Source organism: Oryctolagus cuniculus, chromosome 1 (assembly GCF_964237555.1).
Source record: "Oryctolagus cuniculus chromosome 1, mOryCun1.1, whole genome shotgun sequence".
Lineage (NCBI taxonomy): Eukaryota > Metazoa > Chordata > Mammalia > Lagomorpha > Leporidae > Oryctolagus > Oryctolagus cuniculus.
In genome coordinates this window covers 238,153,775-238,181,137 of record NC_091432.1, presented here as the reverse complement: position 1 = coordinate 238,181,137, position 27,363 = coordinate 238,153,775, and the positions used below count along the sequence as shown (strand labels likewise).

At 54.1% G+C, this 27,363-nt stretch overlaps 1 protein-coding gene, 1 long non-coding RNA gene and 1 pseudogene across 3 annotated transcripts; 1 reads left to right on the top strand and 2 right to left on the bottom strand.

The window, feature by feature from the left end:
• Positions 1 to 81: 81 nt before the first annotated feature.
• LOC127488673 (uncharacterized) lies at positions 82 to 19,246 on the bottom strand. 2 transcript variants are annotated; one of them, XR_007916458.2, is made up of 3 exons: positions 18,988 to 19,246; positions 1,892 to 5,526; positions 82 to 711 (listed from the first exon to the last, which is right to left on the bottom strand). It is a non-coding gene; the product is annotated as an uncharacterized lncRNA (long non-coding RNA). The 2 variants fall into 2 exon arrangements; XR_007916459.2 differs by having other exon boundaries at positions 18,997 to 19,245.
• On the top strand, positions 1,787 to 11,416 carry LOC103345866 (short stature homeobox protein). The gene is made up of 5 exons (XM_051838884.2): positions 1,787 to 2,127; positions 5,058 to 5,257; positions 6,887 to 6,944; positions 7,149 to 7,237; positions 7,441 to 11,416. The coding sequence occupies exons 1-5, from the start codon at positions 1,878 to 1,880 to the stop codon at positions 7,690 to 7,692; spliced, it is 849 nt and encodes a 282-aa protein (XP_051694844.2). The 5' UTR covers positions 1,787 to 1,877; the 3' UTR covers positions 7,693 to 11,416.
• Positions 19,247 to 19,600: 354 nt separating the features above from the next.
• On the bottom strand, positions 19,601 to 20,074 carry LOC100347864 (cytochrome b-c1 complex subunit 9 pseudogene; annotated as a pseudogene).
• Positions 20,075 to 27,363: the final 7,289 nt, after the last annotated feature.

The following is a 27,363-nucleotide window of genomic DNA, read 5'->3' as shown; positions in this document are numbered from 1 at the left end:
TTTTAAAGAAAATAAGAATTTTAATAATTTTGTAAAGAAACATTTTAAAATAATAATATAATTTTTAGCAGAAATAATAATATTTCTATTTTCTAATAGGTGACAACCGCGGGGTGCGGGCTGCCCCGCACGGCCTCTCCCGGGCGCCTCGCTCCGCTGCCCCCGGGCGCCTCCGGAGAGCGCGTAGCTCTGGCGGCCTCAGCGCAAACGGCCGGACAGAGGCGATCGCCGCCAGCTGTCAATCTCCTGAGATGACTGGCACAACATCTCGATCTCCTCAGCGGACTGGAAAATAGCAATCGCCTCAGACGATTGGCACAAAGTGTCAATCTCCTCAGATGATTGACGGAAAGTGTCAATCTCAGATGATTGGCACAAAGTGTCAGTCTCCTCAAGACCCCACCAAGTGTCAATCACCGCGCAGATCTCTACAAAGCATCAACCTCCTCCGAGGATCTTGCACACCAAGTATCAGTCTCCTCACCCGATCGCTAGACAGTGTCAGTCCCTCAGACGATGCGCACAGTCTCTGGCCTCAGAGGATTCGCACAAGTCCGGGTCTCCTCAGCCCGTCGCTGCAAAGCCTCCCTCTCACAGATCGCGACCAAGTGTCGGCCTCTCCCTCCCGGGCCGGTGCGGGGCGGGGCGCCCGGGCTGCAGATCCCCGAATCTCCCTCGTCGATGCTCTCAACTATAGATTTCCCATGTCGCCTGGAGGGAGGGAGGGAGGGAGGCAGAGAAAAAGAGCGAGACAGCAGTCTCATTTTTACACAAAAATATTTTAAATAAATATTTAAAATAAATATTAACAAAAATAAATACGGATTCTCTTGTTCGCCTGAGCAGCCGGGGCCCATTGCAAGACAGACCGACCGGCAGCGTCCAGAATGCATTTCTCTGAGGAGGAGGGGGAGGCGAAGGAGGAGGAGGAGGAGGAGGAGGAGGAGGAGGAAGGGCACGCGTTTGCTCTCCGGTTCTCTTCGCTTTGGCGTCATTAAAAAAAAATTGAATTTCTCCCAGTTTCTCCAGGGATGGCTCCAGGGCCTGAAGTCACCGTAGGGGGCTGGGTGAGAGGAGGCCCGCCGAGGCCCCCGGATGCAGACTGCGGGGGAGGGGTCCTATCTGCAGGTGGCTCGAGTTCGTGGAGGAGGAGGAAGGGGAGGAGGAGGAAGAGGAAGGGCAGGGGGAGGGGCGGGGGATGGGGGGCCCAGCCACGTGCCTCGCTCGTGTCCCCCGAAGTCCACCCCCACCCCGGGAAGACGGGGGGGGGGGGAGGCGGAGCCTGGGAGCTGTCACTCAAGGAATGGGGGAGGGAGAGGGGGAGGGAGGTCACGAAAGACGGATGGTCTCCTCACGCGTCCTCTGCCGAGTGGGACTCCTGTTACCAGGGGGTTTCCAGATCCGGATCCGGTTGCGGGTGTAGCTAGCTTCTATACCGCGGATGCCGCCGCGGATGCCGGGGTCCACTTAGGCCGCCTGGTCTTCCTCAGGCTCTCTCTCTCTCTCTCTCTCTCTCTCGTTCGCTCGCTCGCTCGCTCGCTCGCTCGTTCGCCCTCTAGCCCTCTAGATCTCTTTCTGACGCCCCGCGGCGACGGACCGAGCGGGAGCCCGCGGGGGCAGGGGGGGTGCGGGGAGTGAGCTGGCGTCTCCGCCGGCGTCCGCGGCTGCAGACCCCTAATTGCTCTAGACAGAGCGAGCAAGCGAGAAAGAGAGAGAGCGCGCGCGAGCTGGGGGGGGGGGGCAGGGCACAGGCAGACCCGCGCATATAAATAGCGCGTAGGCGAGACCCACAACGCATCCCTCGAAGCGCCGGACCTGGTGGAGAACGAGCGAACGAGGGAGCGGGCGATCGCGCGTACAAGGGCCACAGCGGAACGATGGAACAACTCACCGCCTTCGTGTCCCAATCTTTCGATCGCCCCAGTCCCTCGGGTGGGGAAGGTGCGGATGGCGGACCCAAGCGGGACCCACTCAGCTTCCGCCAAGTTCTGGAGCCTGGCCTGGCGGACCGCAGCGACGACGGCGGCACCGGACGCTGCGCGCTGCGGCTGTTCAAGGACCCGGCGGACGACGACGGACACAAGGACCGAAGCCGGGACCCTGGCGCGTCCAGGGGCGCCCCCGAAGGTAAGATTACTCCCCCACCCGGAGCTCACTCAAGTCTCTCTGTAGGATCGCTAAGGAAACAGACAGGGCCAGGGCCAGGGCTGACGTGGGGGAGAGGGGAGGGGTCTCGCTGTCCACCGGGGGACCCCCCCCCCCCCGGCCAAGCAGCCGCCGTCTCTGAGGTGTACGCGCAAGCACGCGGGGTGCTCCCCGCGGTCCGCCACCCGCCGACTGTGAGAAAGTCCGGGTCTCCTCAGACAATTTGCACAAAGTCCGGGTCTCCTCACAGGATTTGCACAAAGTCTGGGTCTCCACAGCGATTTGAACAAAGTATCAGTCTCCTCAGAAGATCTGCACAAAGTCCCGGTCTCCTCAGAGGAGCTGAGCAAAATATCAGTCTCCTCAGAAGATCTGCACAAATTCCGAGTCTCCTCACAGCATCTGCACGAAGTCTGTGTCTTCTCAGAGCATTTGCACAAAGTCCGAATCTTCACAGCCGGCTCGAACAAAATATCGGTCTCCTCAGGAGATCTGCACGACGTCCGGGTCTCCTCAGACGATTCGTACAAAATGTCAGTCACCTCAGATTTGCACGAAGTCTCGGTCTCCTCAGACGATTCGTACAAAATGTCAGTCACCTCAGATTTGCACGAAGTCTCGGTCTCCTCAGACGATTCGTACAAAACGTCAGTCACCTCAGATTTGCACGAAGTCCCGGTCTCCTCAGACGCTTTGCACAAGATACCAGTCACCTCAGAAGATCTGCACAAAGTCCGGGTCTCCTCACACCATTTGCACGAAGTCTCGGTCTCCTCAGACGATTCGCACAAAATATCAATCACTTCAGATTTGCACAAAGTCCCGATCTCCTCAAACGCTTTGCAAAAAGCCCGGGTGTCCCCAAAAGATTGCACAAAGTCCGGGTCTCTTCAAAGCATTTGCACGAAGTCCCGGTCTCCTCAGATGATTTGCACAAAGTCCGAGTCTCCTCAGACGATTTGCACAAAATATCAATCACCTCAGATTTGCACAAAGTCCCGATCTCCTCAGACGCTTTGCACAAAGCCCGGGTATCCTCAGAAGATTGCGCAAAATCCGAGTCTCCTCAAAGATTTTGCAAAAAATATCCATCTCCTCAGATAATTTGCACAAAGTCCGGGTCTCCTCAAAGGATTTGCACAAAGTCCCGGTCTCCTCAGACGCTTTGCACAAAGCCTGGTGTCCTCAGAAGATTGCGCAAAGTCTGGGTCTCCTCAAAGCATTTGCCCAAATTCCCAGTCTCGGACGATTTGCACGAAGTCCTGGTCTCCTCAGACGACTGGTACAAAATGTCAGTCTCCTCAGACGACTGGCACAAAACATCAGTCACCTCAGAAGACTTGCACCACGCCGGGGTCTCCTCACAGGATTTACACAAAGTGCTGGTCTCCTCAGAGGATTTGCACAGAATACCAATCTCCTTAAACAATTTCCACCAAGTCCGATTCTCTGAGGATTTGCACAAAGTCCGGGTCTCCTCACTGCATTTGCACAAAGTCCGGGTCAAAATCTATTTTTTTTTTTTTTTGCCCTCATTTCCGTCACAGGCAGGCAGCCGCCCAGGTGCAAATCAAAACCAGGCCCAGGGGCCTCGCAGGTGGCAGGGCTGGGGTGGGGGAGGGCGGGGGTCCTGGACCAGGGCACAGGGCGCGCAGACCTCCTGGCCTGGCTCACTCAGGCCTGCTTCCTCCCAAGGCAAACATTAAAAAAAAAAGTCCGTTTTGGCAGGCGGAAACGGAGAAATATCAATAATAGTAATTAATAATGAGGATTAATAATGGAGCATTCGGAGCGTTAGGGTCTCACACATAGCCAGCAGAAACTAGTGCAACATTATTTTAATTATTAGTTAATATTAGTTAATAATACTAAAGCAGCATTCGGAGGGCCCAGCTGTCTTGCACGCAACCAGCGGCACTCGTACATTGTTGTAGCTGGCAGTAGTGGAGCAGAAACGACACTGATAGTAGTTAATAATATTAATAAATAATAATAATAAAGCATTCAGAGGGCCCAGTGCATGCGGGTCTGGCACGCACTCAGTGGAAACTCGTGTGTGGCTGTAGCCGGAAGTGGTGGAGACGAAAGAATGATTATTATTAATAATAATTATTAATAAATAATAACCACAGACAGCCTCCGGAGGCCCGGTGATTGTCTCGCACACTTCGGTCTTCATCGGAATAATAATAATAAATAGTAATAAAGAAGGAGCATTCGGAGGACCCAGCATGTGCGGGTCTCGCACGCACCCAGCAGAAACTTGTGCTTTGTTGTAACCGGCAGTGGTGAAGAAGATATAATAATAATAATATTAGTTAACTACACTAATAATAAAGGGTTTGGAGGGCCCAGCGCGTGCGGATTGCCCATGCACCCAGAGGACACTGGTACGTTGTTGTAGCCGCAGTGGCGGAGCCAAAATAGAAATAATTATTAATAATAATAAATAATTAATAGTCATAAGGCAGTCTTTAGCGGGCCCAGCGCGTGTGGGGCTCTCACGCTGTGGTCGTCGCCGGCAGCGGTGGACTCGAAAAACGATCACAATCCATAGCCAATAAGAATTATTAATAATCAATAATATCAATAACTAATTGGTAGTAATTAATACTTAACATTAATCATTAATAACAGATGAAGTCAATTATCAATAGTAGACCGTCAATACTAGCAATAATTCTCAACCAGCAATAATTGATCGATTATCAATACTAATAATCAATGACCAATAATGGATAGTTAAATAATTGATAGTAAATAACAATTAATCGATATTCGATAATTAATGACCGACGGTCGAGAGTAAAGCAGCATGCCCAGCCTGCATCCCACCTCCAGCACACGTGCAAGTCCTGGGCCCGCTGCAGACCCGGTCTCTTCCCCTCCCTGCCCCACCCCCTCCCGCACAGGCGCCCTGAAGGCCGAAGAGGAGGAGGAGGAGGAAGGCGGCGGGGGCGGGGCCCGGCTGAAGCCGCGGCGAAGCCGCACGAACTTCTCACTGGAGCAGCTGCAGGCGCTGGAGCGCCTGTTCGAAGAGACGCACTACCCAGACGCGTTCATGCGCGAGGAGCTCAGCCAGCGCTTGGGGCTCTCGGAGGCCCGCGTCCAGGTGAGTGACAGCTGACGGGTGAGTGACAGGTGACGGGTGCATCACCAAGATGGTCCGTGCTCCAGGAGCTCAGGCAGCGCCTGGGGCTCTCAGAGGCCAGATCCAGGTGAGTGACAGCTGACGGGAGAGCGGCAGGTGAGTTACAGGTGACAGGTGCACCACTCGGACGCGTTCCTGGGGCTCTCAGAGGCGCTGGAGCAGGTGAGTTGACAGCTGACAGGGACAGGTGCGTTACCAGGAGCCAGCACCTGGGGCTCTCCGAGGCACACCTGCAGGTGAGTGACAGCAGACAGTTAATTCACAGGTGAGCCGGGTGTGCGTCCAGGTGAGCCAGGGGCACAGGTGTACAGGTGCACAGGTAGACTGCAGGCAAGGGAATTCATTCACTCAGGATATGCATTCATAAAGGGCAGGTGCATTCATTCATTCACGGCATTCATTCATTCACTCAGGGCGGGCGCACTCAGATCTTGCGAATTGTATCCATGCAAAACCTGCCAATCATACTTAGGCAACCTTGCATCCAGCACAGCCTCCACTCAGCCCTGTCTGCAGCGCGCTATCTGCACAAAGAAGCCATTTGCAAAAAATAAATCCACAGCCGTGCCAAATCAATTGAGCTACTTGTTGGGGCTTATTTATGATGATTTTATTTTGTGTTTATTTCTCCGAGCAGCCCGGCCTGTCCCGCTGCTCCCGGGGGAGGGGCCCCTGATGCAGAGTTATGAGCTCGCAGGCAGAAATCGAATTACAGGCGAGCATTTCGCCACTTGCCTGGGCCGCGGCAGCGAAATGAAACGTCATCCTTCATTCGCACTAATGGGACGCGCGCGGCGAAATCGGATTAGCCCGGCCGAGCTAATGAAGCAATAAAGTGGCTCCCCGCAGTGTAGACGGATCCACCTCGCCTATTAGCACACTCAGGGCCGTGCATCCGCCCAGGGGCTGCTGCTGCCTCACGTTGATTGATTTTTTATGATTATTAATTTTTTAAGTCCATTAGCGCTGGTTTTATGGGAGCCAGATTTTTTTATTGAATTTTTTTCAAGGTTTTTAATTTTATTTTTTGCAGGCCATTTTTCTCCGTGGCACTCCAAGCAGATTCTGGTGCGAAGTGTCCTCCCCTGTCATTTGCATGTATTCTTTTTAATTTCAGTTTACTTTTATTTTTCATATTTGTATTATTTTTATTGTTATATTATTTTTAATTCAGTTTTTTAAAAAGATCAAGGCCAAGAGGAACAGCCTGCATGGGCATATTAATTTCTGTTGATTTTTAATATTATTTATTACTAATATTTAAAATTATTTTTATGTTTAAAGAAAATGCATTTTTCCTTTTAAAATGCATTCACAGTATCACACAAAAAAATGAATCAAGAGGTTCAGGCTGGCTGCAGCCTTGCTGCCAATCAACCCTGGAATGCCCCAGTATGTTTCCGCCAGGACGGTGCTGCCCGGGAGGGGGGCGGGACCTGGCTGGGCCGCCGTCGAAACCGGACCAAACTGGGTCAGCCGCGTCGTCCAGGTATTTAAGGATTGCTTTTGTGGTTCACAATCCCCAAACTTTGCTGGCCTCAGCCCTCACCCTGATTTTATTTTAATGCATTTTGCCCGCCCGTCCCTCAGGTCTGGTTTCAGAACCGCAGAGCCAAGTGCCGGAAGCAGGAGAACCAGATGCACAAAGGTGAGTGACGGACAGGTGCCCGGGTGGGGGCGGAGCCAACGCGCGCACACGCGCCAGTGAGTGATTGACGGGGGTGCGGGGGCCGGAGGACAGCACGCGCGCTTGCGCAGACGAACGAGTGCGTGATGGACAGGCCTGCGGGCGGGGCCGAGCCAGTTGGGGGAACCCCCTTCTGTTTGGTGTCGCCCCCTCACCCCTGGGCAGGAGTGTTGCTGGGGCCTGCCAATCACCTGGACGCTTGCCGCGTGGCTCCATACGTCAACATGGGCGCCCTGCGCATGCCTTTCCAACAGGTGAGCGGCGCACCTGGCTAAGGTCTGGGTGGGGGGGCTCTGCAGACGCCGCGCGCGCGGAGCATGCGCCCTGTTCTCCATCCGGGTCCCGGACGCACGTCGGGGGCTGGGGGCGCTGGGAGCTGGGCTTGGGTCTGCGGAAGCCGGGGAGGCGGCTGCGGCGCTTCTGCCCGTCCCCGACGCGCGCGCTCCGCTCCCTGCAGGTGCAAGCCCAGCTGCAGCTGGAAGGCGTGGCCGCGCACGCGCACCTGCACCCGCACCTGGCGGCGGCGGCGGCGGCGGCGGCGGCGGCGCACGCGCCCTACCTCGTGTTCCCGCCGCCGCCGCCCGCGTTCGGGCTGCCCCTCGCCGCCTCGCTCGCCGACTCCGCGGCCGCCGCGAGCAGCACCAAGAGCTCCAGCATCGCCGACCTGCGGCTCAAGGCGCGCAAGCACGCCGAGGCCCTCGGCCTCTGACCCCTGCCCAGGGTGCGGGGTCCCTGAGACCAGGGGAGGGATCTTTGTACGCGGCGTGTGGGGGGAGGCAGGGCTGGGGTGGAGCATGTGCATCCTGGCACCGGACATTGCGCAAGCGCGCGGGCCCGAACCGAACTCGGAACCAACCGCGGGATCCCGACCGGAGGGTCCCCCCGACAGCCCTCCGTGACGCGCGGGCCTTGTGCGCGGTGCCGAGACGGCGCGCGTGGGTTGCTGGGTCCCTCTGAGCACTCAGGTGAGCGCAGGTGCGGCCCGGCCCGGCCCGGAGCGCACTGGGACACTTGGCTGGCTCCAGGGCTCACCCACGTGTTGCCTTTTGCAGGTGCGCCCAGGTGTGTGTGTGTGTCTTTTTTTGCAGGGTGGGGTTAAGGGAGGGGAGATTGGGACTCGGACCCAGTTGAGTGACAGGGGGCGCGCGTGATTGGCAGGTGCCAGGGGCAGGCAAGTGCAATATTGTACATAGGAGAGTTTTTTCTTTAAAAAAAAAACAAACAAGGAAGCAAAATTAGTAAGAATAAAAGGAGGAGTTGCGGTGCTGAGCGCGGGGCTGCGGGGGTCGTGATGGGCAGAAAGGTGGGGGGATCGCCGTGCATGGGCAGTTGCGGGGAAGCTTGGGCAGCAGGTGACACCCCTGGGAAACCTGCGACACCTGGGTGAGGCTGCTCACTGGGGACCTGTTTTATTTTGTATTTTATCTTTTATTCTTTATTTTACATCCTATTTTATTTATGTTTTATCCCACCCAACGCCCTTTGCCCTGCCCTCTACCACCTGGCGTCCTTGTCTGCTCGGCTCAGGTCTCCACCTCCTGCCATCACCTGGGGCTCCTCTCCCTGTGAATCAGTCACCTGGGGCTTCTCCCCCTGCCAATCACCTTGGGCTCCTCCCCCTGCCAATCAAACATGGCCCTGGCACCAGTGGTGTTTGTGGACTTTGCAAATTGGGCGGGTCTCACGCGGGCTGTGCACCTGGCAGGCACCTGTGGGAGGAACACCTGTGCGTGGGCGCGGGTGTCCTCGGCTGCCTTTACATCGCGAAGATTTGTCATGCTTTTCAGAATTAAAAAAAAATGTATATATATATGCAGCTTATTTTTTTTTATTAATATTTGGTAGCCAAGTTCAAAGAGCAGGGAGCTACAGCCAGGAGATCCATCCAGGTCTCTCACGTGGATGCAGCAGGTGCACAAAGCCCTAAGCTGTCCCCTGCCTGACCCCTAAAAGGCCTCTGGACCCCAGAGCTGATCCCCTAAGAGGCCGCTGGACACTGCCCAGTCCATGCAGATGGGACCCTTGTATAACATGTCCGTCTGCATCAGGAGCCCTGTGTTGCCTGCTCATGTGCACACCCTCGAGTTTCTGGAACATTCCATAGGCTTACAGGTGCAAGGAGATGACCCCCTCCCACCCACTCCCCATGTCCAGAAAACTGCCCTGTAGCTGAGATTTTTTCCTGTGGACCCGCAATCCCTGTCAAGACCAGATAGACAGCTGTCAATCACGCTGAGTGGCAGTGAACCAAAGGTGAGGGGGGGGCTGGGCGGGGTCCAAGAGGGAGAGGTGCTGAGTGCCGGGTTGTGGGAGCGGCCCCCTTCCTGCCCCCACAGACACCTGAACCAGCCTGACCCCTGGCGGAAGGGCCTCCGATGGAAAGAACCAGAGACCCCTTGAGGGGCTCCTGACAGCAAGAAAACCAGAGACCAACCCCCGCCTTGGCCGGGCTCCTGAAGTAAAGAACCAGCGACCCCCACCTTACAGGGGTCCCTGGCAGCCATGGTACCCGAGGAACCAGCACCGCGGCTCCGATGCCCCCTCTGGCGGGGTCCCTTTGCAGAGGAGCTGGGGGGCTGTAGGCCGCTATCCAGTTTGGGGTTGCTTGTGGGAGAGAGAGGAGGGAGGTGGGGAATCCATGTGCATGCATGCCTGTACAAAAAGTTTGCATTGGCCAGCGCCGCGGCTCAATAGGCTAATCCTCCACCTTGCGGCGCCGGCACACTGGGTTCTAGTCCCGGTCGGGGGGGCCGGATTCTGTCCCGGTTGCCCCTCTTCCAGGCCAGCCTTCTGCTGTGGCCAGGGAGTGTAGTGGAGGATGGTCCAGGTGCTTGGGCCCTGCACCCCATGGGAGACCAGGAAAAGCACCTGGCTCCTGCCATCGGATCAGCGCGGTGCGCCAGCCGCAGCGCGCCAGCCCCGGCGGCCGTTGGAGGGTGAACCAACGGCAAAAGGAAGACCTTTCTCTCTGTCTCTCTCTCTCTCACTGTCCACTCTGCCTGTCAAAAAAAAAAAAAAAAAAAAAAGTTTGCATTGACCTGAAAGCAAAACACAACAAAGTAAATGCATGCATGTGACCAGCCAGAGAGACTGGCCTGGCCCCAGACCTGTCATTCAAAACCAGCACAAAACAAAAAACAAAAAACCCTGGGGGGTTGTATTTTGCACGAGGCCTGAGTGTCAGGTGTCTCAGGTGCACGCCTAATTTTTTTGTAACCAGAGCAAAGGTCTGCTCGTGCACACCTAGGAGACCCAGATGTAGTTCCTGGCTCCCGACTGTAGCTCACCTGGAAGCAGGCAGCCGCAGGACACGGCTCAGGTCCTGGTGCAGCTGCTGCACCCACCTGTGGGAGACCTGGAGGGAGCTTCAGCCAGGAGCTAGGAGCGCCGTCCCGGTCTCTCAGGTGTGCACGATCCAGGAGCTGAGGCCAGGAGCGCCATCCAGGTCTCTCCTCACGTGGTGCAGCAGGTGCACTAGGACCTGGGCCATCCCCTGCGGGGCTGGGCGCGCCTCCTCGGGGCATGCCAATCAAAAGGGCGGGTAGGTGTCAGGTTACAAAGCCCGCGGCTCCAGCCTGCAGCAGCCTCGTAGGAACTCCGAGCTCGGGCTTTGCAAAATGAGTTTTGCAAAAAGCATGGATTTTGCAAGAAAGCTTGGATTTTGCAAAAAGCTTGGGTTTTGCAAAAAAGCTTGGATTTTGCAGAAAGCTTGGGATTTGCAGACAGGTCGAGTTGTGCAAAACTTGCATTTTGCAAAAAAGTTGGATTTTGCAAGAAGCTCGGGTTTTGCAAAAATCTTGAATTATGCAAAACAGCTCAGGTTTTGCAAAAAACCTTGGATTTTGCAGAGAGCTTGGGTTTTGCAAACAGGTCGAGTTGTGCAAAAAAGCTTGCATTTTGCAAAATGCTGGGATATTGCAAGAAGCTTAGGTTTTGCAAAAAGCTTGGATTTTGCAAACAGCTCAGGTTTTGCAAAAAAGCTTGCATTTTGCAAGAGGCTGGGATTTTGCAAAAAGGTCAAAAGCTTGGTTTTTGCAAAAAAGCTTGGATTTTGCAGAAAGCTTGGGATTTGCAGACAGGTCGAGTTGTGCAAAAAAGCTTGCATTTTATAAAAAAGTTGGATTTTGCAAGAAGCTTGGGTTTTGCAAAAACCTTTGCGTTTTGCAAACAGCTCAGGTTTTGCAAACCAGCTCGAGTTTTTGCAAAAGCTTGGATTTTTACAAAAGACCTTGGGTTTTGCAAAATAGCTGAAGTTTTGCAAAAAAAAAAAAAATTCATTTGCGGTTTCCAGGATCGGGAGGAGTGGGGGGATTTCCGGGCCAGGGTCCTGGCCGCTGCCTTGTTTCCTGTGCCCCGAATGGGGTCTTTTGTTTCAATTTTAATTTTTTAAAAAATTTGCAAAATGCACGAGGAGGGGTTAAGCGCTTCCGCATGCTGGGGCCGGCTGTGGGGGAGGGGGAGGGGGAGGGAGCACGCAATCTGTCTATCTTCTGGCACAGCCGCTGTCTATCAAACGCAGGGACCTTCCAGCCTGGCAGGCCGGCAGGCAGGGGTGGGGGAGGTGGCGGCGGCTGAGGTCAGGGGAGGTCAGAGGTCATGGACCGGGCTAGGGGGAAGAGGGAAGGGTGTGGGCATGCATGTTGGAATGTTGGACGCCAGGCTGAGCAGAAAAGGGGTAGTGGGGAAGGCCTCCACTGGGGCTGGGACAAGTGTGCCCAGGTGTCCAAGTGAAATCAAATAAAAATCAGACAACCCCAAAATCAATCAGATCAGAGGTCATCCACTTCCTCGAGCACCCCCAAATACTAGGGCCATTGGGACTGCAGTCCACAAGGAAGCAGATTTCCATATTCATGAGGCTGCCACCTGCATCACAAAGATGGAAGCTCTCATTGGCTGTCCAAGGAGTACACATGCTAATCACTGTACGCAAACAATGCCAAATTTATACATTATACAAAGAGGCCGACTGGATGCATCATATGCAAATAAGTCCAAATGAATACCTTGTATGGAAATGAGGCTGAATGGACACATCCTATGCAAATGAGGGTGAATGGAAACACTGTATGCAAATGAGTCTGAAATTGATACATCACTGTATGCAAATGAGCCTGCATGCATTGTGTGCAAATGAGGCAGAATTTATACATTATATGTAAATGAGGCCAAGTGGATACATCATATGCAGATGAGTACCTTTGATGAGAGAGACAGAGATCGAGCTGCCTCAGCTGATGGGAAGTGACAGGTGCATCTGAGGGGAGGAGGCAGCGGATCAGAGCCATGACAGGCGAGTGACAGGTGAGTGACGGGCACCTACACCTGGCAGGAGCCACAGGTAGGGTTCCTGTTTGCTGGCGCTGACTCCTGCTGTGCACTCTGGGTCCGTGTGCAGCTGCTCTGGGCCCTCCTGATCCCGCCCACTGCTCCTGGCACAGACGATTGGCAGGACCACATGATGCACAGGGACCCTTTTTTAATTTAATATTTTTGGGTGGTAGTGGGGTTGCCTGATTTGTATTGCAATCTGTGCTTATGCATATGCAAAAGAGCCAGGCTGCTGCTTTTGCAAGACACCTACTGGGTGGAAGGCATGGCCCCTCAACAGTCTCGTTGGTATACAGGTAGTCCTGAGGGTCTCTGCCTTGGCACTGGCCCTGGATGGATGTGGAGAAGCCCTGTGCCAGTCTCATTTGCATATGGGAAGTTACTACCCTGACTCTCCTTGAGACACACCTTATATACACATGATGCACACCTGATCCATCTGCAGTCAGCAGAAATCCAGCAGTCAGCCTTCTTGGTGGCTTAGAACTTTCTAGAATGTTCTGTGAGCTTCTAGACTGTTCTATGCTGCTTAGCTGCATAGGGCTTGTGTCCTCCAGATCCAGGGCTATCAGCTGCTTCTGGATAGGAGTATGGAAGACATTGTGTTTTTTTTTTTTCTAGTATGTTCTATGCCCTTCTAGACTGTTCTGTGCCTCTTCTAGAATGCTCTGTTCTTCTAGAATGTTCTCCACCCCTTAGCTGCACAGGCCTTTGTACTGTAGTACCAAGGCTGTCAGCTGCTCCTGGGGATGAGTATGGAAGACATTGGTTCTATTTTTCTAGAATGTTATGTGTTCCTTAGCAACATGGGGCCTGTGTCCTGCAGACCCAAGGCTGTCAGCTGCTTCTAGGGATGCATATAGAAGACATTGGTTTTTTATTTTATTTTATTTTTTTGTGCCTACTCCTGGCTGGTTATTTAAGTCCAGGCTATTCATGGCTATAAAAGACGAATCCCGGATCTGTAAATTCACTCATGCATATGGAACAGGGCCATTAGTGCCCTGATTGCATTCCAGTGAAAACCCAGGAGGCATCCATAATCCTCTCTCTCTGTCTCGAAGATTTCTCGCCTCGGCTGCCAGACTCTCCTGCACCCAGAATCTTGGACTCCTCCAAGGATTTCTGTGGGGGGTAGGGGGAGACCTGGGTGCAGCTCCTGGTTCTGGCTGCAGCTCCCTGCTCATGAACACCTGGGAGACCTGAATGGCGCTCCTGGCTGAGCTCTCTGCTTGTGCACACCTGAGAAACCAAGATGGAGCTCCTGGGAGACCTGGCTGTAGCCGCTGGCTGCAGCTCTCTGCTCATGCACACCTAGGGTATCTGGAAGGAGCTCCTGGGGTATTTAAAGATTGCATTTAAATGCATTAAAATAATAATATTGCAAAATAATCATAAAAATCAAATATTGCATTTAAAGGCATCAAAATAATGTTGCAAAATAATCATATAAAAGGATTACATTTAAATGCATTAAAATAACAAGATTGCATTTTGTATTAAAAAGTAAGTAAATTATGGAGTATTTAAATATTCATTTAAATCATTAAAATAATATTGCAAAATAATACAAAAATAAAAGTTGCATCTAAATGCATTAAAAGCGATCAGATTTGCATTTTGCATTAAAAATAAGCTGTGGGGTATTTAAAGATTGCATTTAAATGCATTAAGAATACCAACATTGCAAAATCATAAAAATTATAAATCACATTTAAATTTAATAAATAATAATATTGCATTTTGCATGAAAAAAGTAGAGGGGCCGGTACTGTGACCTAGCAGAGCACCAGAGTCCTGGCTGCTCCACTCTGTCCATCTCTCTGCTGTGGCCTGGGAAAGCAGTAGAAGATGGCCCAAGAGCTTGGCCACTGCACCTGCATGAGAAACCCGGAAGAAGCTCCTGGCTCCTGGCTTTGGATTGGCGCAGCTCAGGCCATTGTGGCCAATTGGGGAGTGAACCAGCAGATGGAAGAGCGCTCTCTCTCTCTCTCTCTCCCCCTCTCTCTGTAACTCTGTATTTCAAATAAATAAAATAAATCTTTAAAAAAATAAAAAAACCAAATAAGATATGGGGTACTTAATGATTACATTTAAAGGCATTAAAATAATAATACTGCAAAATCACATAAAATATAGAATATTGCATTACATGCATTAAAAATAATACTGCATTTAAGCTATGGGGTATTTAAAGACTGCATTTAAATGCATTAAAATCACTTAATGATTACATTTAAATGGATTAAAATTAATATTGCACTTTTACAAAAATATAAATAAGTTGTGGGGTCTTTAAAAATTGCATTTAAATGCATTAAAAGTAATATTGCAATAATCATAAAAATTAAATTGATTTAAATGCACAAAAATTACTAATAACACTGCATTTTTACAAAAAATATATAAGCCACGGGGTATTTAAAGATTGCATTTAAGTCATTAAAATTATTAAACATTGCATTTAAAGGCATTAAAAATAATTTTAAAAATTCAAAAATAGTAACATTTAATTTACGGGGTCTTCAAAGATTGCATTTCATGCATTAATGAAAATAATATTAATATCACATTCTTACAGAAAATAAACTATGGGGTCTTTAATGATTGTATTTAAATGTGTTAAAAATAATATTGCATTTGATTGCTATGTCATAAAAAAGTTAAATATGTATTTAAATGCATTAAAATAATTTGAAGATTGCATTTAAGTGCATCAATAAAAATAATAGTAATAGTGTATTTTTACAAAATAATAAGCTATGGGATATTTATTTAAAGAGTGCATTTAAATGCATTAAAAGTAATATGAATAATATTGTACATTTAAAAAATATGGGGTCTATGAGGATTGCATTTAAAGGCAGTAAGAATAATAATAGTTGCGTTTAAATGCATTGAAATCATTTAGAGATTGCATTTAAACACATTAGTAAAAATAATATCGCATTCTTACAGAAAATAAATAAACTATGGGGCATTTAAAGACTGCATTTAAATGCATTAAAGGTAATGATATTGCATATTTAAAGAAAGTAAATAAGCTATAGGGTACTTGAAGATTGCATTTAAAGGCATTAAAAATAATGATTGCATTTAACTGCATGAAAATCATTTAAAGATTGCATTTGATTTCATTGAAATAATATCACATTTTTACAAAAAAAAAGCTATGGAGGCCTTTAAGTATTGCATTTAAATGAATTAATACAAATAATATTGCTTTTTTAAAGATACACTGTGGAATATTTAAAGATTGCATTTATATGCATTAAAAATAATAACATTGCATATTTCAAAAAATAAGCTATGTTGTATTTAAAGATTGCATTTAAATGCATAAAAAATAGTAAGAATATCACATTTTTATGAAAAAGCAAATAAGCTATAGGGCATTTAGAGATGGCATTTAAAGGCGTTAAAAATAATAAGAATATCACATTTTTACAAAAAAAGCTATGGGGTCTTTAACGATTGCATTTAAATGCATTAAAGATAATTTAACGATTGCATTTAAATGCATTAAAATAATTTAACGATTGCATTTAAATGCATTAAAATAATTTAACGATTGCATTTAAATGCATGAGAAATAATGATCATATTGCATTTCATTGCATTTTAAATAAAAATAATAAACTAGAATCAACGCGAGCAATCACTTAGGCCAGACGCCACGGCCCCAGCTGTCATTCTTGCAGGTTGATGGGCGGCCAGCCCGGGCAGGCTGCACCTCGGGGTCAGTGTGATGGACACTCAGAGGCCCATTAAGGAGGGACCTGGCTACTCGGGCATTTGGCATGTGATGGACACACGGGCCTGCTGCCAGAGGGGACAGCTCCTGAGCAGGTGCACAGACAGGTGAGCTGTCAGTCTGGATGCAGGCTGGGTGTCGACAGAATGAGGCTGAGGATCCCAGGTGCTGGGGGGAGGAGAGGGTCTGTGGAGAGAGAGAGAGAGAGAGAGAGAGAGAGAGAGAGAGGGAGAGGGAGGAGCCATCCTGCTGCCTGACAGTGCCAGGTGTGTGCATGAGCAGGGAGCTGCTGCCAGGAACCGAAACCCTAACCCTAACTCTAAGTCTAACCCCTGACCCTCAGTTCCACCTCTAATGCTAATCCTAATTACAATCTGTCACAATAAAACCCCACAACATGACTTTAAGCTAAGCCCTAACCCTAACCTGGCCCTGAATCATGATGTCCTCACGCTGACCACAGCCCTGGTCCTGACCCCACTCACAGCCCGGACTCCACCTTTCCCTGGCTCCCTGCAGTCGCTCTTCAAACTCCTCCTCCCCCCCTGTAGTTGTGCAACTGCAGCCCCTGCTCCCTGTGTGACAGCTGCCACTCAAAGTCAAGCCCACCCCCTGTGTGACAAGCTCAGGTACGTGACATCACCTGAGAGACCTGCAGGGATAAACCATCGACAGCAGCACATTTCAGCCTCGCATGCTGGACTCACCAAGGGTGACCGATGCACCACAGTCACAGATACCACCCCAGGAAACACCCCTGGACCTCCCACAAGGGCAGCGCTGCTTCACAGAGACCATTACCCAGGTACAGAGGGGATCCCAGCCGCTCCACAGTCTAACCCCGCTTCTGTATCATACCTGGAGGCAGGCATGGTGGCTCAGCGCAGGACTCCCAACACCTAGAGTGGGGACCAGAGGCCCAGGCTCCTTGCCTTTGCCTGGCTGCGTCCTGGCACTGTGGGCACTGCGGTAGTGAGTCAGGGTGTGGAAGACTCTCTCTCTCTCGCTCTCTGTTTCTCTCTGTTTCCCTCCCTCTCTCTATCACTCTCCCTTTCCTATAAAATACACGAGTGTTTTAGGAAAAGAGAGAGAATTTCCTCTACATGACAGTGTTAGGGCAAACACTGCCCTCCGTGCCTCCCTGCAAGCTCTGAGCTGAGTTGAGGGTCAGGGCAGGGGCACCCTGGTCCCCTCTGGTCCAGCTCTGCAGTGCACGTCCAAACACTGAGGCAACGTCTCAATAAGGGCACACCAGGGTGCCGAGCTGGTGAATGCACATGGCCACACACACGGCGCTACCCACGGCCACGCAGCCACCCCAGCCAGGAATGTCCAGCCCACGGCCACGCATCCCACGCCAGGAATGAACTGTCAGGAAAGTTGACAGACCCTCAGGAAGGGCCCCAGCAGTGATGTGCTCAGGAGGGAGCGTGGGCTGGGGGAGTCACACTGGGAACCGCAGAGCATCAGGGAATGGTCACAGAAAATCCAGATAAACGCAGAGACGGAGCTCACTCGCAGTGCGACACCTGGGGCTTTGTGAAACGCAGCACGGAGCTGACGGGCATCACAGCCTCGGACACACGGCCGTGCACTGGGAAATCATCCTGAGACATGAACTTCCAGGGACACCGAGTGGCCAGAGTAGTCCCGGAAACAGAAACCTAAGTGAGGAGACTGACACTGCCCCATTCCAGACCCCGACACGCAGTGACGATCAGGGGAGTGAGAAGTGGCACAAACAGGAAGATCCAGGGAACCCCACAGAGCATAGAAATAAAGCCCCGTCCATGGGGACTGACCTCTGACCTCTGAATGGCCTAGGCCATCAACACAGGCCAAGGGACAGGGGAATCTTGAGAGGACACCGGCCTGGTGCCCGGGACGCCCGTGTCCCACGCTGATACCCACCTCCGGCTGCTGCCTCCAGGCAGAGATGAGGGAAGTTGGGGTTGGGTCCCCGCCGCCCACGCAGGGCCCTGGAACCCAGAACATTTCCCCGGCTCCTGCCTTCAGCGCCCCCACCCCAGAGGAGGACGGCCCAGCCCCAGCCATTGCGGCCATCTGGGGAGTGGACAGCGGTGCAGGCTTGCTCTCTGCCTCTCTCTTGTCCTCTCTCTGCCTCTCAAATAAACGAATGCGTGAATAAATCGTAAAAACCACCACCACCACCCAAGAGCTAACCCGGAGCTACTCCTTCTAACCAGATTTTAAACCGGCGCGACCACCCCTTCCCAACAGGACAGCGCAGGGGTCAAAACCGGGCCCACGCCCACTTTCCGGGACCCCAGGCCCATCTGCACTTTCTGGGATCCGGGCCCACCCCCACTTTCTGGGACCCCGGGACCATCCCCACTTTCCGGGGTCCCAGGACCACCCCCACTTTCCGGGACCCTGGGACCATCCCCACTTTCCGGGACCCCAGGCCCACCCGCACTTTCCAGGATCCCCGGCCCACCCCCACTTTCCAGGGCCCAGGGACCATCCCCACTTTCCGGGGTCCCAGGACCACCCCCACTTTCTGGGACCCCGGGACCATCCCCACTTTCCGGGACCCCCGGCCCACCTGCACTTTCCGGGACCCCCGGCCCACCTGCACTTTCCGGGGTCCCAGGACCACCCCCACTTTCCAGGGCCCAGGGACCATCCCCACTTTCCAGGGCCCAGGGACCATCCCCACTTTCCGGGACCCCGGGCCCACCCCCACTTTCCAGGGCCCAGGGACCATCCCCACTTTCCGGGACCCCAGGGCCACTCGCATTTTCCGGGATCGCGAGGCGACATCTCCGCTTCTCCCTCCCAGTTCTCTGAGCCGGGGTTTCACGCAGCAACAGCGCCGGACCCGCTGCAGGTGCGGTGCCTGGGGGGCGAGGGCAAGACTGACAGGGGCTTCGCCGCGACTCGCGCCTTAAACCTCACCTTCCTCACCTTCCTCGCCTCTCCCGCGCCCTTCCCGCGTCTTTCCCAGTCCCCGCCAGTCAGGTCCCGATGGCGTCTCCCCGGCCCGGTCCAGAGGAGAACGAAGCTGCGGTTCCCGCCATGGGCTCGGCCCCGCGGTGTCCGCAGGCCGCGGCGTCTCCCGGGGTCAGTTCCGAGGAGGACAAACTTCCGTTCCCGCGGCTGAGAGGGCCGGTCGGGCGCCCCCTGGCGGCGGCGGGAGCAGCGTAGGAACTCGGCGTTCTTCGCGCGGTGGTCGGGCGCCCCCTGGCGGCGGCGGGAGCAGCGTAGGAACTCGGCGTTCTTCGCGCGGTGGTCGGGCGCCCCCTGGCGGCCGCGGAGCGCGGAGCGGGAGCTCCGTGCGCTCTGTGTGTGTGGTCGGGCGCCCCCTGGCGGAACCTGAAATTCAAGGCTCCGATTACTTCCAGCGGCGCCTTTGCAGATTCGACAAGAAGGGAGCCTCCACCCCGCGCCCTGATCCCAACGGACAGGGACAGCATGAATCAAGCACATGGCCGAGAAACAAAAGTCCCTTGATTTGCTCCACGTCAGTCATAACGTGGAAAAAAATAGAAGTTTGAGAACTGGAATAGCATTTTTTTTTTCAGGACAATTCACATTTATTTGCTGATGACTTTGACTAAATAAACTCCACACGCGGCAGAAATTAAAGAGTCTGTTAGGGAGCTGACATCATTTCTTGCCAACAGCTAAGGGTGGTCCAGGAAGAGTTCACTTGCGCTCCATCTTCAAGCAGAGGCCTTTGGTTCGGGGGCCAGAGTCGGCGGAGGGCAGCCCTGGTCCTTCCGGCCCCGAGGGGCCTCCGGGGAACTACTCCTTGTTCTCATACTTGTGCTTGATGTGTTTCCGCAGCTTCCCCTGGTTGATGTGCTCGTAGATCGCGTCCGCGCCTTGATCGAAGGCGCGCTGGAAGAACAGGGCGCCCACGACGATGGTGAGAGCAAAGGTGCAAGTCCGACGGAACAGCAGGGAGTACCACCTCGAAGAGATCGTAGGGCCCGCCATGTTTCCTCAGTGCCGACCTAGCGCCACCGCTGGAATAGCATTTTAGAAAGCAATACCATGGGGGCCGGCGGCGTGGCACAGTAGGTTAATCCTCCGCCTGCAGCGCCGGCATCCCATGTGGGCACCGGTTTGAGACTCGGCTGCCCATCTTCCGATCCAGCTCTCTGCTGTGGCCCGGGAAGGCAGTGGAGGATGGCCCAAGTGCTTGGGCCCTGCACCCGCATGGGAGACCAGGAGAAGCACCTGGCTCCTGGCTTCGGATCAGCGCGATGCGCCGGCCGCAGCGCGCTGGCCGCGGCGGCCATTGGAGGGTGAACCAACGGCAAAAGGAAGACCTTTCTCTCTGTCTCTCTCTCACTGTCCACTCTGCCTGTCAAAAAAAAAAAAAAAAAAAAAAAAAAAAAAAAAAGCAATACCATTAACGATTGCACTAAAACTGAAGCCCTTAAGCAGAAAATCTAAAAACAGTGTAATTATGTATTCAGATGTTAGGGTCTAAAAAAAAGCCCACCGCCCGAGGAACGACTCCAAGAGACTTTTTCTATCATGCAACCAGCAAAGGGTTAAATTTATTGATCCAACATGTTGGGGCCCTCTGACAAGGACAGAGGAGCAGTGAGGAACTACAGCATAGGGTTTATAAAGGCAAAAACCGCAAAATCGGGAGGAGGGAGAGAATACACGGTTGCTAAGCGGTTGCTAAAATCTTACAATCAGCAATTATGATTTTAAGACATAGACAAATCACATCTTCATTAGCAGCCCAGGTAACCCAGGTGCAACCTTTCTACTTTTAAGCTTGAGCAATCATGCTAGGGGGTTTTTGTGCGTTGCCAAGGGTGATGTAGTGCACTGCTATTGCCCGACTATTTGAGATCATAGTTTCAGACCAGAGTCTCACGGTGGGGGGGTGCTTTCCCAGAATGCAGTCTCAAGTGCTCCAAAATGGAGTCCCTACTGTCAAGGTGCTACTTTACTCTGTCTTATTTTCACAGCTGTACCAGGAAGGTTTAAACCTGTAAACTTAAGCTTAACTTTTGACACCCGTACATATACAATTTTAACTCTTCACAGAAAAACCTTGAAATATGGTTGAAAAAAATCAAGCGAATACAAATCGTCATATACTCATTATTCAGAATTGGCAGACTCAGTGTTATTAAGATGAAGATTCTTTCAAATTTGACACAGAAATTCAGTGAAGCTCTGAATCCCCAGAAAACTGTTTCAAATCCTAGAACAGCTGACATTTGCCAGAAGGCAGCCACAGCCACCCATGAGCAACTGGCACATCTGGATCCCGACGCCGATCTGGAGGCACAGTGGTGGAGTAAATGTGACACTGGGGGTGGAGGGGACAGGTGGGTGAGCACGGAGCCCCAAACAGCCCACAAGCAGTCCTGACTCTGAGGCGGAGATCAGTGGAGAAACGAAAGTCGGTTCCATAGTTGGTGATGGAGCAGCTGGAAGCCATGTGGGAAAACACCCTTAAACACACACCCTATAACTTATGCAAAAATCCATTCAAAACGGCCCATATGCTTGTATTTAAAATGGGAGGCTATGAACATTCTTGAGTAAATTGGACATGAATGTGCATTTTATGATGTTTCAATATGCAAGCATAAAAGCCAATCCGTCGAAGAAAATAATCGACAACGTAGACTTTGTTAAAATTTAAAAAAAAATCTGTCCTGTGGGGGCAGATGTTGTGGCTCAGTGGTGAAGCTGCCACTTGGTTCACGCCATTCCACGTGAGAGTGCCTGGTTCGGGTCACAGCTAATCCCTGCTTCCAATCCCACTTCCCGCTAATGCGCCTGAGAGGCAGCAGACGGTGGTCCAAGGACCTGGACCCCCGCCACCCAAGAGGAAGACCCGGATGAAGCTGCGGGCTCCTGGATTTGGCCTGGCTCAGCCCGGGCTGTGCAGGCATCTGGGGAGTGACCAGCGAGCGGAAGATCCGTCTCTCTCTCTGACGTTCAAGCAATACACAGGTAAATCTGAGCAGCTCGTCCTCCATCGTGCGCCTCTGTTGGCAGAACCGGACCGAGCGGGGCGTCTGCTCTCAGGCGTCCCCGCAGCGGCGGTGGGGAGGCCCCTCTGCAGACCCCCAGCCCGGTCACCGCCCAGCGCGGGCCCCTGCAGTCCTGTCCGTCCTCAGCTGCCCTCCCCCACCCACCTCTCAGGGCCCAGGGCACTGTTGCCAGCGCAGCTGCCCCTCCACATCCGCTGGACTCGGGTCCTTGTCCAGGGCCCCGGGACCCCGGCCAGAGTCCTGGCTCAGCACTCGGGCAGGCCGGGCCGGTCCATCACTGCCCACCACGGAGAGGCCCCAATGCCCACCGCGCACCATCAGCCAGGGGTCCCGTCATCATGGAGGGGACTGAGGGGGCTTCTCTGGGCGCCGCTGGTTTCTTGTGGCTGCTGCCCGTTAGGCTGCCCACAGGGCCTTTCCGGTGATGGCATCCTGTGAGCGAGGTCAGGCCCTCCCGGAGACGGGGCCCCGTGGTAGGAGACAGGGTCCTCTGAGGGGGTGCCCCGAGGTGGGAGACAGGGCCCTGTGAGGGGGTGCCCCGAGGTGGGAGACGGGGTCCTCTGGGGGGGTGCCCCGAGGTAGGAGACAGGGTCCTCTGAGGGGGTGCCCCGAGGTGGGAGACAGGGCCCTGTGAGGGGGTGCCCCGAGGTGGGAGACGGGGTCCTGAGGGGGTGCCCCGAGGTGGGAGACAGTGTCCTCTGGGGGGAAGCCCTGAGGTGGGAGATGGGGTCCTGAGGGGGTGCCCCGAGGTGGGAGACGGGGTCCTCTGGGGGGTGCCCCGAGGTAGGAGACAGGGTCCTCTAAGGGGGTGCCCCGAGGTGGGAGACAGGGCCCTGTGAGGGGGTGCCCCGAGGTGGGAGACGGGGTCCTCTGGGGGGATGCCCCAAGGTGGGAGACAGGGTCCTGAGGGGGTGCCCCGAGGTGGGAGACAGGGTTCTCTGGGGGGGTGCCCCGAGGTAGGAGATGGGGTCCTCTGAGGGGGTGCCCAAGGTGGGAGATGGGGCCCTGTGAGGGGGTGCCCCAAGGTAGGAGACGGGGTCCTCTGGGGGGGTGCCCCGAGGTGGGAGACAGGGTCCTCTGGGGGGGTGCCCCGAGGTAGGAGACAATGTCCTCTGGGGGGGTGCCCCGAGGTAGGAGACGGGGTCCTCTGAGGGGGTGCCCGAGGTGGGAGATGGGGCCCTGTGACGGGGTGCCCCGAGGTGGGAGTAGGGTCCTCTGGGGGGTGCCCCAAGGTGGGAGACGGGGCCCTGTGACGGGGTGCCCCGAGGTGGGAGACAGGGTCCTCTGGGGGGGTGCCCCGAAGTGGGAGACGGGGTCCTCTGTGGGGGTGCCCCGAGGTGGGAGACGGGGTCCTGAGGGGGTGCCCCGAGGTGGGAGACAGGGCCCTGTGAGGGGGTGCCCCGAGGTAGGAGACAGTGTCCTCTGGGGGGTGCCCCGAGGTGGGAGACGGGGCCCTCTGAGAGGGTACTGTGTGGGGCTGCCTGTGAGGCGGTAGGAGATGGGGTACCCTGACGTAGGATTCCGCAGGGCTCTAGGAGACCCTGTCCCCTGCGTGGCTGAGTGGAGATGAGGAGATGTTCTCCCAGCCTCTGCTGCCCTGGCCTGGGCTTGCTTCTGCCCACTTCTGAGTGCTGAGATGTACCGGGCCCAGCTTTCCCAGGATTCTGCCATGGCCTCTGCCCTCTGCCTGCCAGCAGCTGCCTGCCGGAGCCTCTGTGGCTCCCTGGGGATCCTAGCTGATGACCTTGTCCTGGGAACCTCCCAGGAAGTGTCTTTGTAGTGGGCAGCTGGTCCGCGGGCACAGGCTGGACCTCACGGTGAGCCTGGAGATGCTGCTGTGGCGAGTCCACTGCCGTCTGAGGCGACTGCAGCCCTGTCGGTGGGTCCCCTTGGATGGCCCACAATTTTGGGGTCTTGGTGAGTGGGAGTGGGGGCCAGGGCTTCTTGCTGGAATCCATGCTGTTTGGTTGGACTCAGAACCAGTGCAGCTAGAACAGGAACTCTTCCCACCGACATCCTGGATTATTGCTTCTTTTATTTTGCCAAAAAATAAAGTTCATGGCAGAAAAATAAACGGAGACTTACAATGAGAGGGGACAGCTGCTGCCCGGCACCCTCCACTGCAGTCTCCCGGACAGACCGGGGTTGAGCTTCGCCCACGTCCTGGCCCCTGGCTGTGACCCCGCCGGGAGCGCCCATTCCATGGTGTGGACAGCTGCGGGCTGCTTACCCAGTCCCTGTGGGCCAGCATGTGGTGGCTCTCGTCGGACGAGGCTGCTGTACACTTTCCCGCACTCGTGTGCCCTGCACGGCTGCCTTCATACCATGTGGGGCACGCAGGGTCAGTCCCTGCTGGGCACGTGGTGGCCGTGGGTAGGGACCCAGTGTCCCCAACGAGTCCTGCCGCCCCTCTGTCTCCTGACTGGGTCCTCATGGCCACTGCTCTCTATACGGCGGGCCCCTCCCTCCCTGGCTGCTTCCCTTTCCCTCGCTGGTGCTGCTCCACCCGTGAGTCAGTCCCCTCCCAACTCCTACACCTGTGAGGGCCTCGTGGGAGAGCCTGTTTGTGGTCAGCGTCTGGTACCTGGGACATTTCCTGCTGTGTGGGTGGAGAGTGTGGCCCGGTCTTGTCACTGGTGTCCACACAGTGGCTGATGGAGAGACCTCTGCGGGGCAGACGCTCGAGTGTTCAGAGGCAGCCTGGGACAGCTCCCCAGGGAGGGGTGGGTGTGGATTCTGATGTGCAGCACACCGAGTCCCAGAGCCTTGTCCTGAACAGAGACGGGGCTCCAGTGTCCCCCGAGGGCGTGCAGGCCCAGGGCGCGTTTTCACAATGTGGTGAGCAGAGTGAAAGGGTCTGCACAACTTGGCATCGAGAGGCCAGGGGGCTGAGCGCCTGGAGCGAGCGCTCTGTGCAGTGCAGCTTCCTAAGGAGGAGTGGCCCATGGCTGCCGTTTTCCCACCCACTCTGCACGAGGCCAAACCCCTCCACCCAGTTATACTGGGAGAGAGGCATGGGCAGTATGTGACGTTTGTTAAAAATTTGTGTTTTTTTGAGTGGCAGGGGGACAGAGAGTCGCCTGAGTGGATACACTGCAGTCTCATCAGCCAGGTACCACGGGAACCACTGATGGCTTCTGGTATTTGGCCACAGCGAGTACAACACAGTACAACTGTGCACTGTTATCTGGTCATCTCTCTTCAAACCTGCTGTCTAAACTCTTAGGGTCACGGGTGCTGGATCACCTGGTGAAACTGCCAGACGGTTTTCCAGGGTGGCGAGTTCTACACGTCCCACCAGCAGTGAGCAGGGGTCCAGCTGTCCCGCAGCCTCCCCAGCAATTGTTGCTTTTTCACAAGCTTGTCCATTTGAAGACAATGTCGTGTGGATTTCCTCTTCCTGGCGAGGAGCTGTGCTGAGCAGGATTCTGCACACTCCCCTGACACATGCTTGCCTTCTCTGGGGAGGTGACCGTTAGGTCTGTACTTATTTGTAATTTGGTTGCTTTCTTATTGCTGAATTTTACAGTTTCTCTTTATATTTTGGATACAAGTCTTTTATTTTATTTTATTTATGTATTTGAGAGGCAGAGTTATAGCCAGAGAGAGAGAGAGAGAGAGAGAGAGAGAGAGAGAGATATCTTCCATCTGCTGGTTCACTCCCCAAAAGGCCGCAATGGCCGGAGCGGGGCTGATCCAAAGCCAGGAGCCAGGAGCCAGGAGCCAGGAACTTCTTCCGGGTCTTGGGCCATCTGCTGCTGCTTTTTCAGGCCATAGCACAGCGCTGGATCGGAAGTGGAGCAGCCGGGACTCGAACCGGTGCCCATGTGGGATGCCGGCACTGATGTTCCTTTTCTCATCAGGAAAGGTGTCTCAGGAAGGCACAGGGAGTGGACACTCCACCTGGCCAGGGTGTCTCACCTGTACCCACAAGTCCCAGCCTGGCCCTATCTGGGGGCGAGGGCAAAATAGGCTGTGGGGCCCACACCCCTCTCCTCAGAGGAGCCACGGCAAAGTCAGATGGGGGAGGAGTAGGGGCTTGCTGGGCAGGGTGCTGAGGGCAGAGGCCCCTCCCGACAGGAACTGCTCAGAATGGGTCCAGACAGGATCTCTGACCACAGCCCCGAGCCCATCTCCGAGGTCCAGTACCAGCCACGAGCCAGCTCCAGACTTTACTCCATTCTCCTGAGAATGGGCAAAAATCAGTGGCCAGGGCCAGGGTTCTGCAGCTTCCAGCACTGGGCCTGTGCCCTGCCAAGGGTGGGAGAGGACAAAATGCCCCAGAGATGTTCTGGCTGCCTTCATCAGGGTCTCACCCCTGCCTGGGACCAGCTCCCCTGTGCCAAGGTCTCACCCCCACCCGGGACCAGCTTCCACACAGCACCTCTGTGCTGGGTGCCCCAGTCCTGCTAGGGTGAGGCAGGAATGAGGCACATGCACAGGTCTCTGTTTCCTGGGAGGGCTGAGGCAAGGTGCCCACAGCACAGCAATCAGTGCTGCCTCCCTCTGAGTGTGGGGAGCAGGGCTGGCGGGTCGTGGGGGCCCAGTCTCCCTACTTGACACATCCTGCAGGAAGCTCTCAGATTGGTGCTGGTGCCAGCCACAATCTCCCTGGGCCCAGCTGAGCAGTGAGCTCTGCTCTCATTCTACACCACTCCCTCACCATGTCCCTCTCCCATCCCAGCCAAGCTGCTCCCCTCCCACAACCCCTCTCAGGTCTGTCTGCTGTGGTGCCTACTCGCACACCTGTCTGCTGTGGCGCGGACTCTCTCCCATGGTCCCACAGGAAGGAAGGCCTATGTGTGTCCATATCAGAGCCCCTGGCAGCAGGGCCAGGGCTGATGTCTCTGGGGCAGCTCACATGGGGCTCCCCCTCTGAAAAGGGCACACGGGCAGGTCAGCCCCGGGCCAGTTGCCCTAAGCCCAGGATCCAAAGCCTACAGCTTGGGCGACTACAACTTGCCCAGAAAGTCAGCTTCCAGGAATCTAACCTGAGGAAACAAGCAAACGGCCCAGGGCAGAGACGCTGCTTATCCACAGAGACATGGACACAAGCCAAGTGCCTGCAGGACGGAGCGTCCCTCGGTGCACACGTCAGCTGGGCACTGAAGGCTCACACCGCTGTGCTCACTTTGACACAGCTGAGTGAACCAACCAGGAAGCTCAACCATCACTGCCCACCTGCACTGCACCATCAGCTTCGCAAACACCTCCAGCCACGACTCCGCCATTGCTCGTCTCTGCTGGGTTCACTGGAAGCAGTGGTCCCAGACTGCCTCAGCCATGAGCTGCGGGT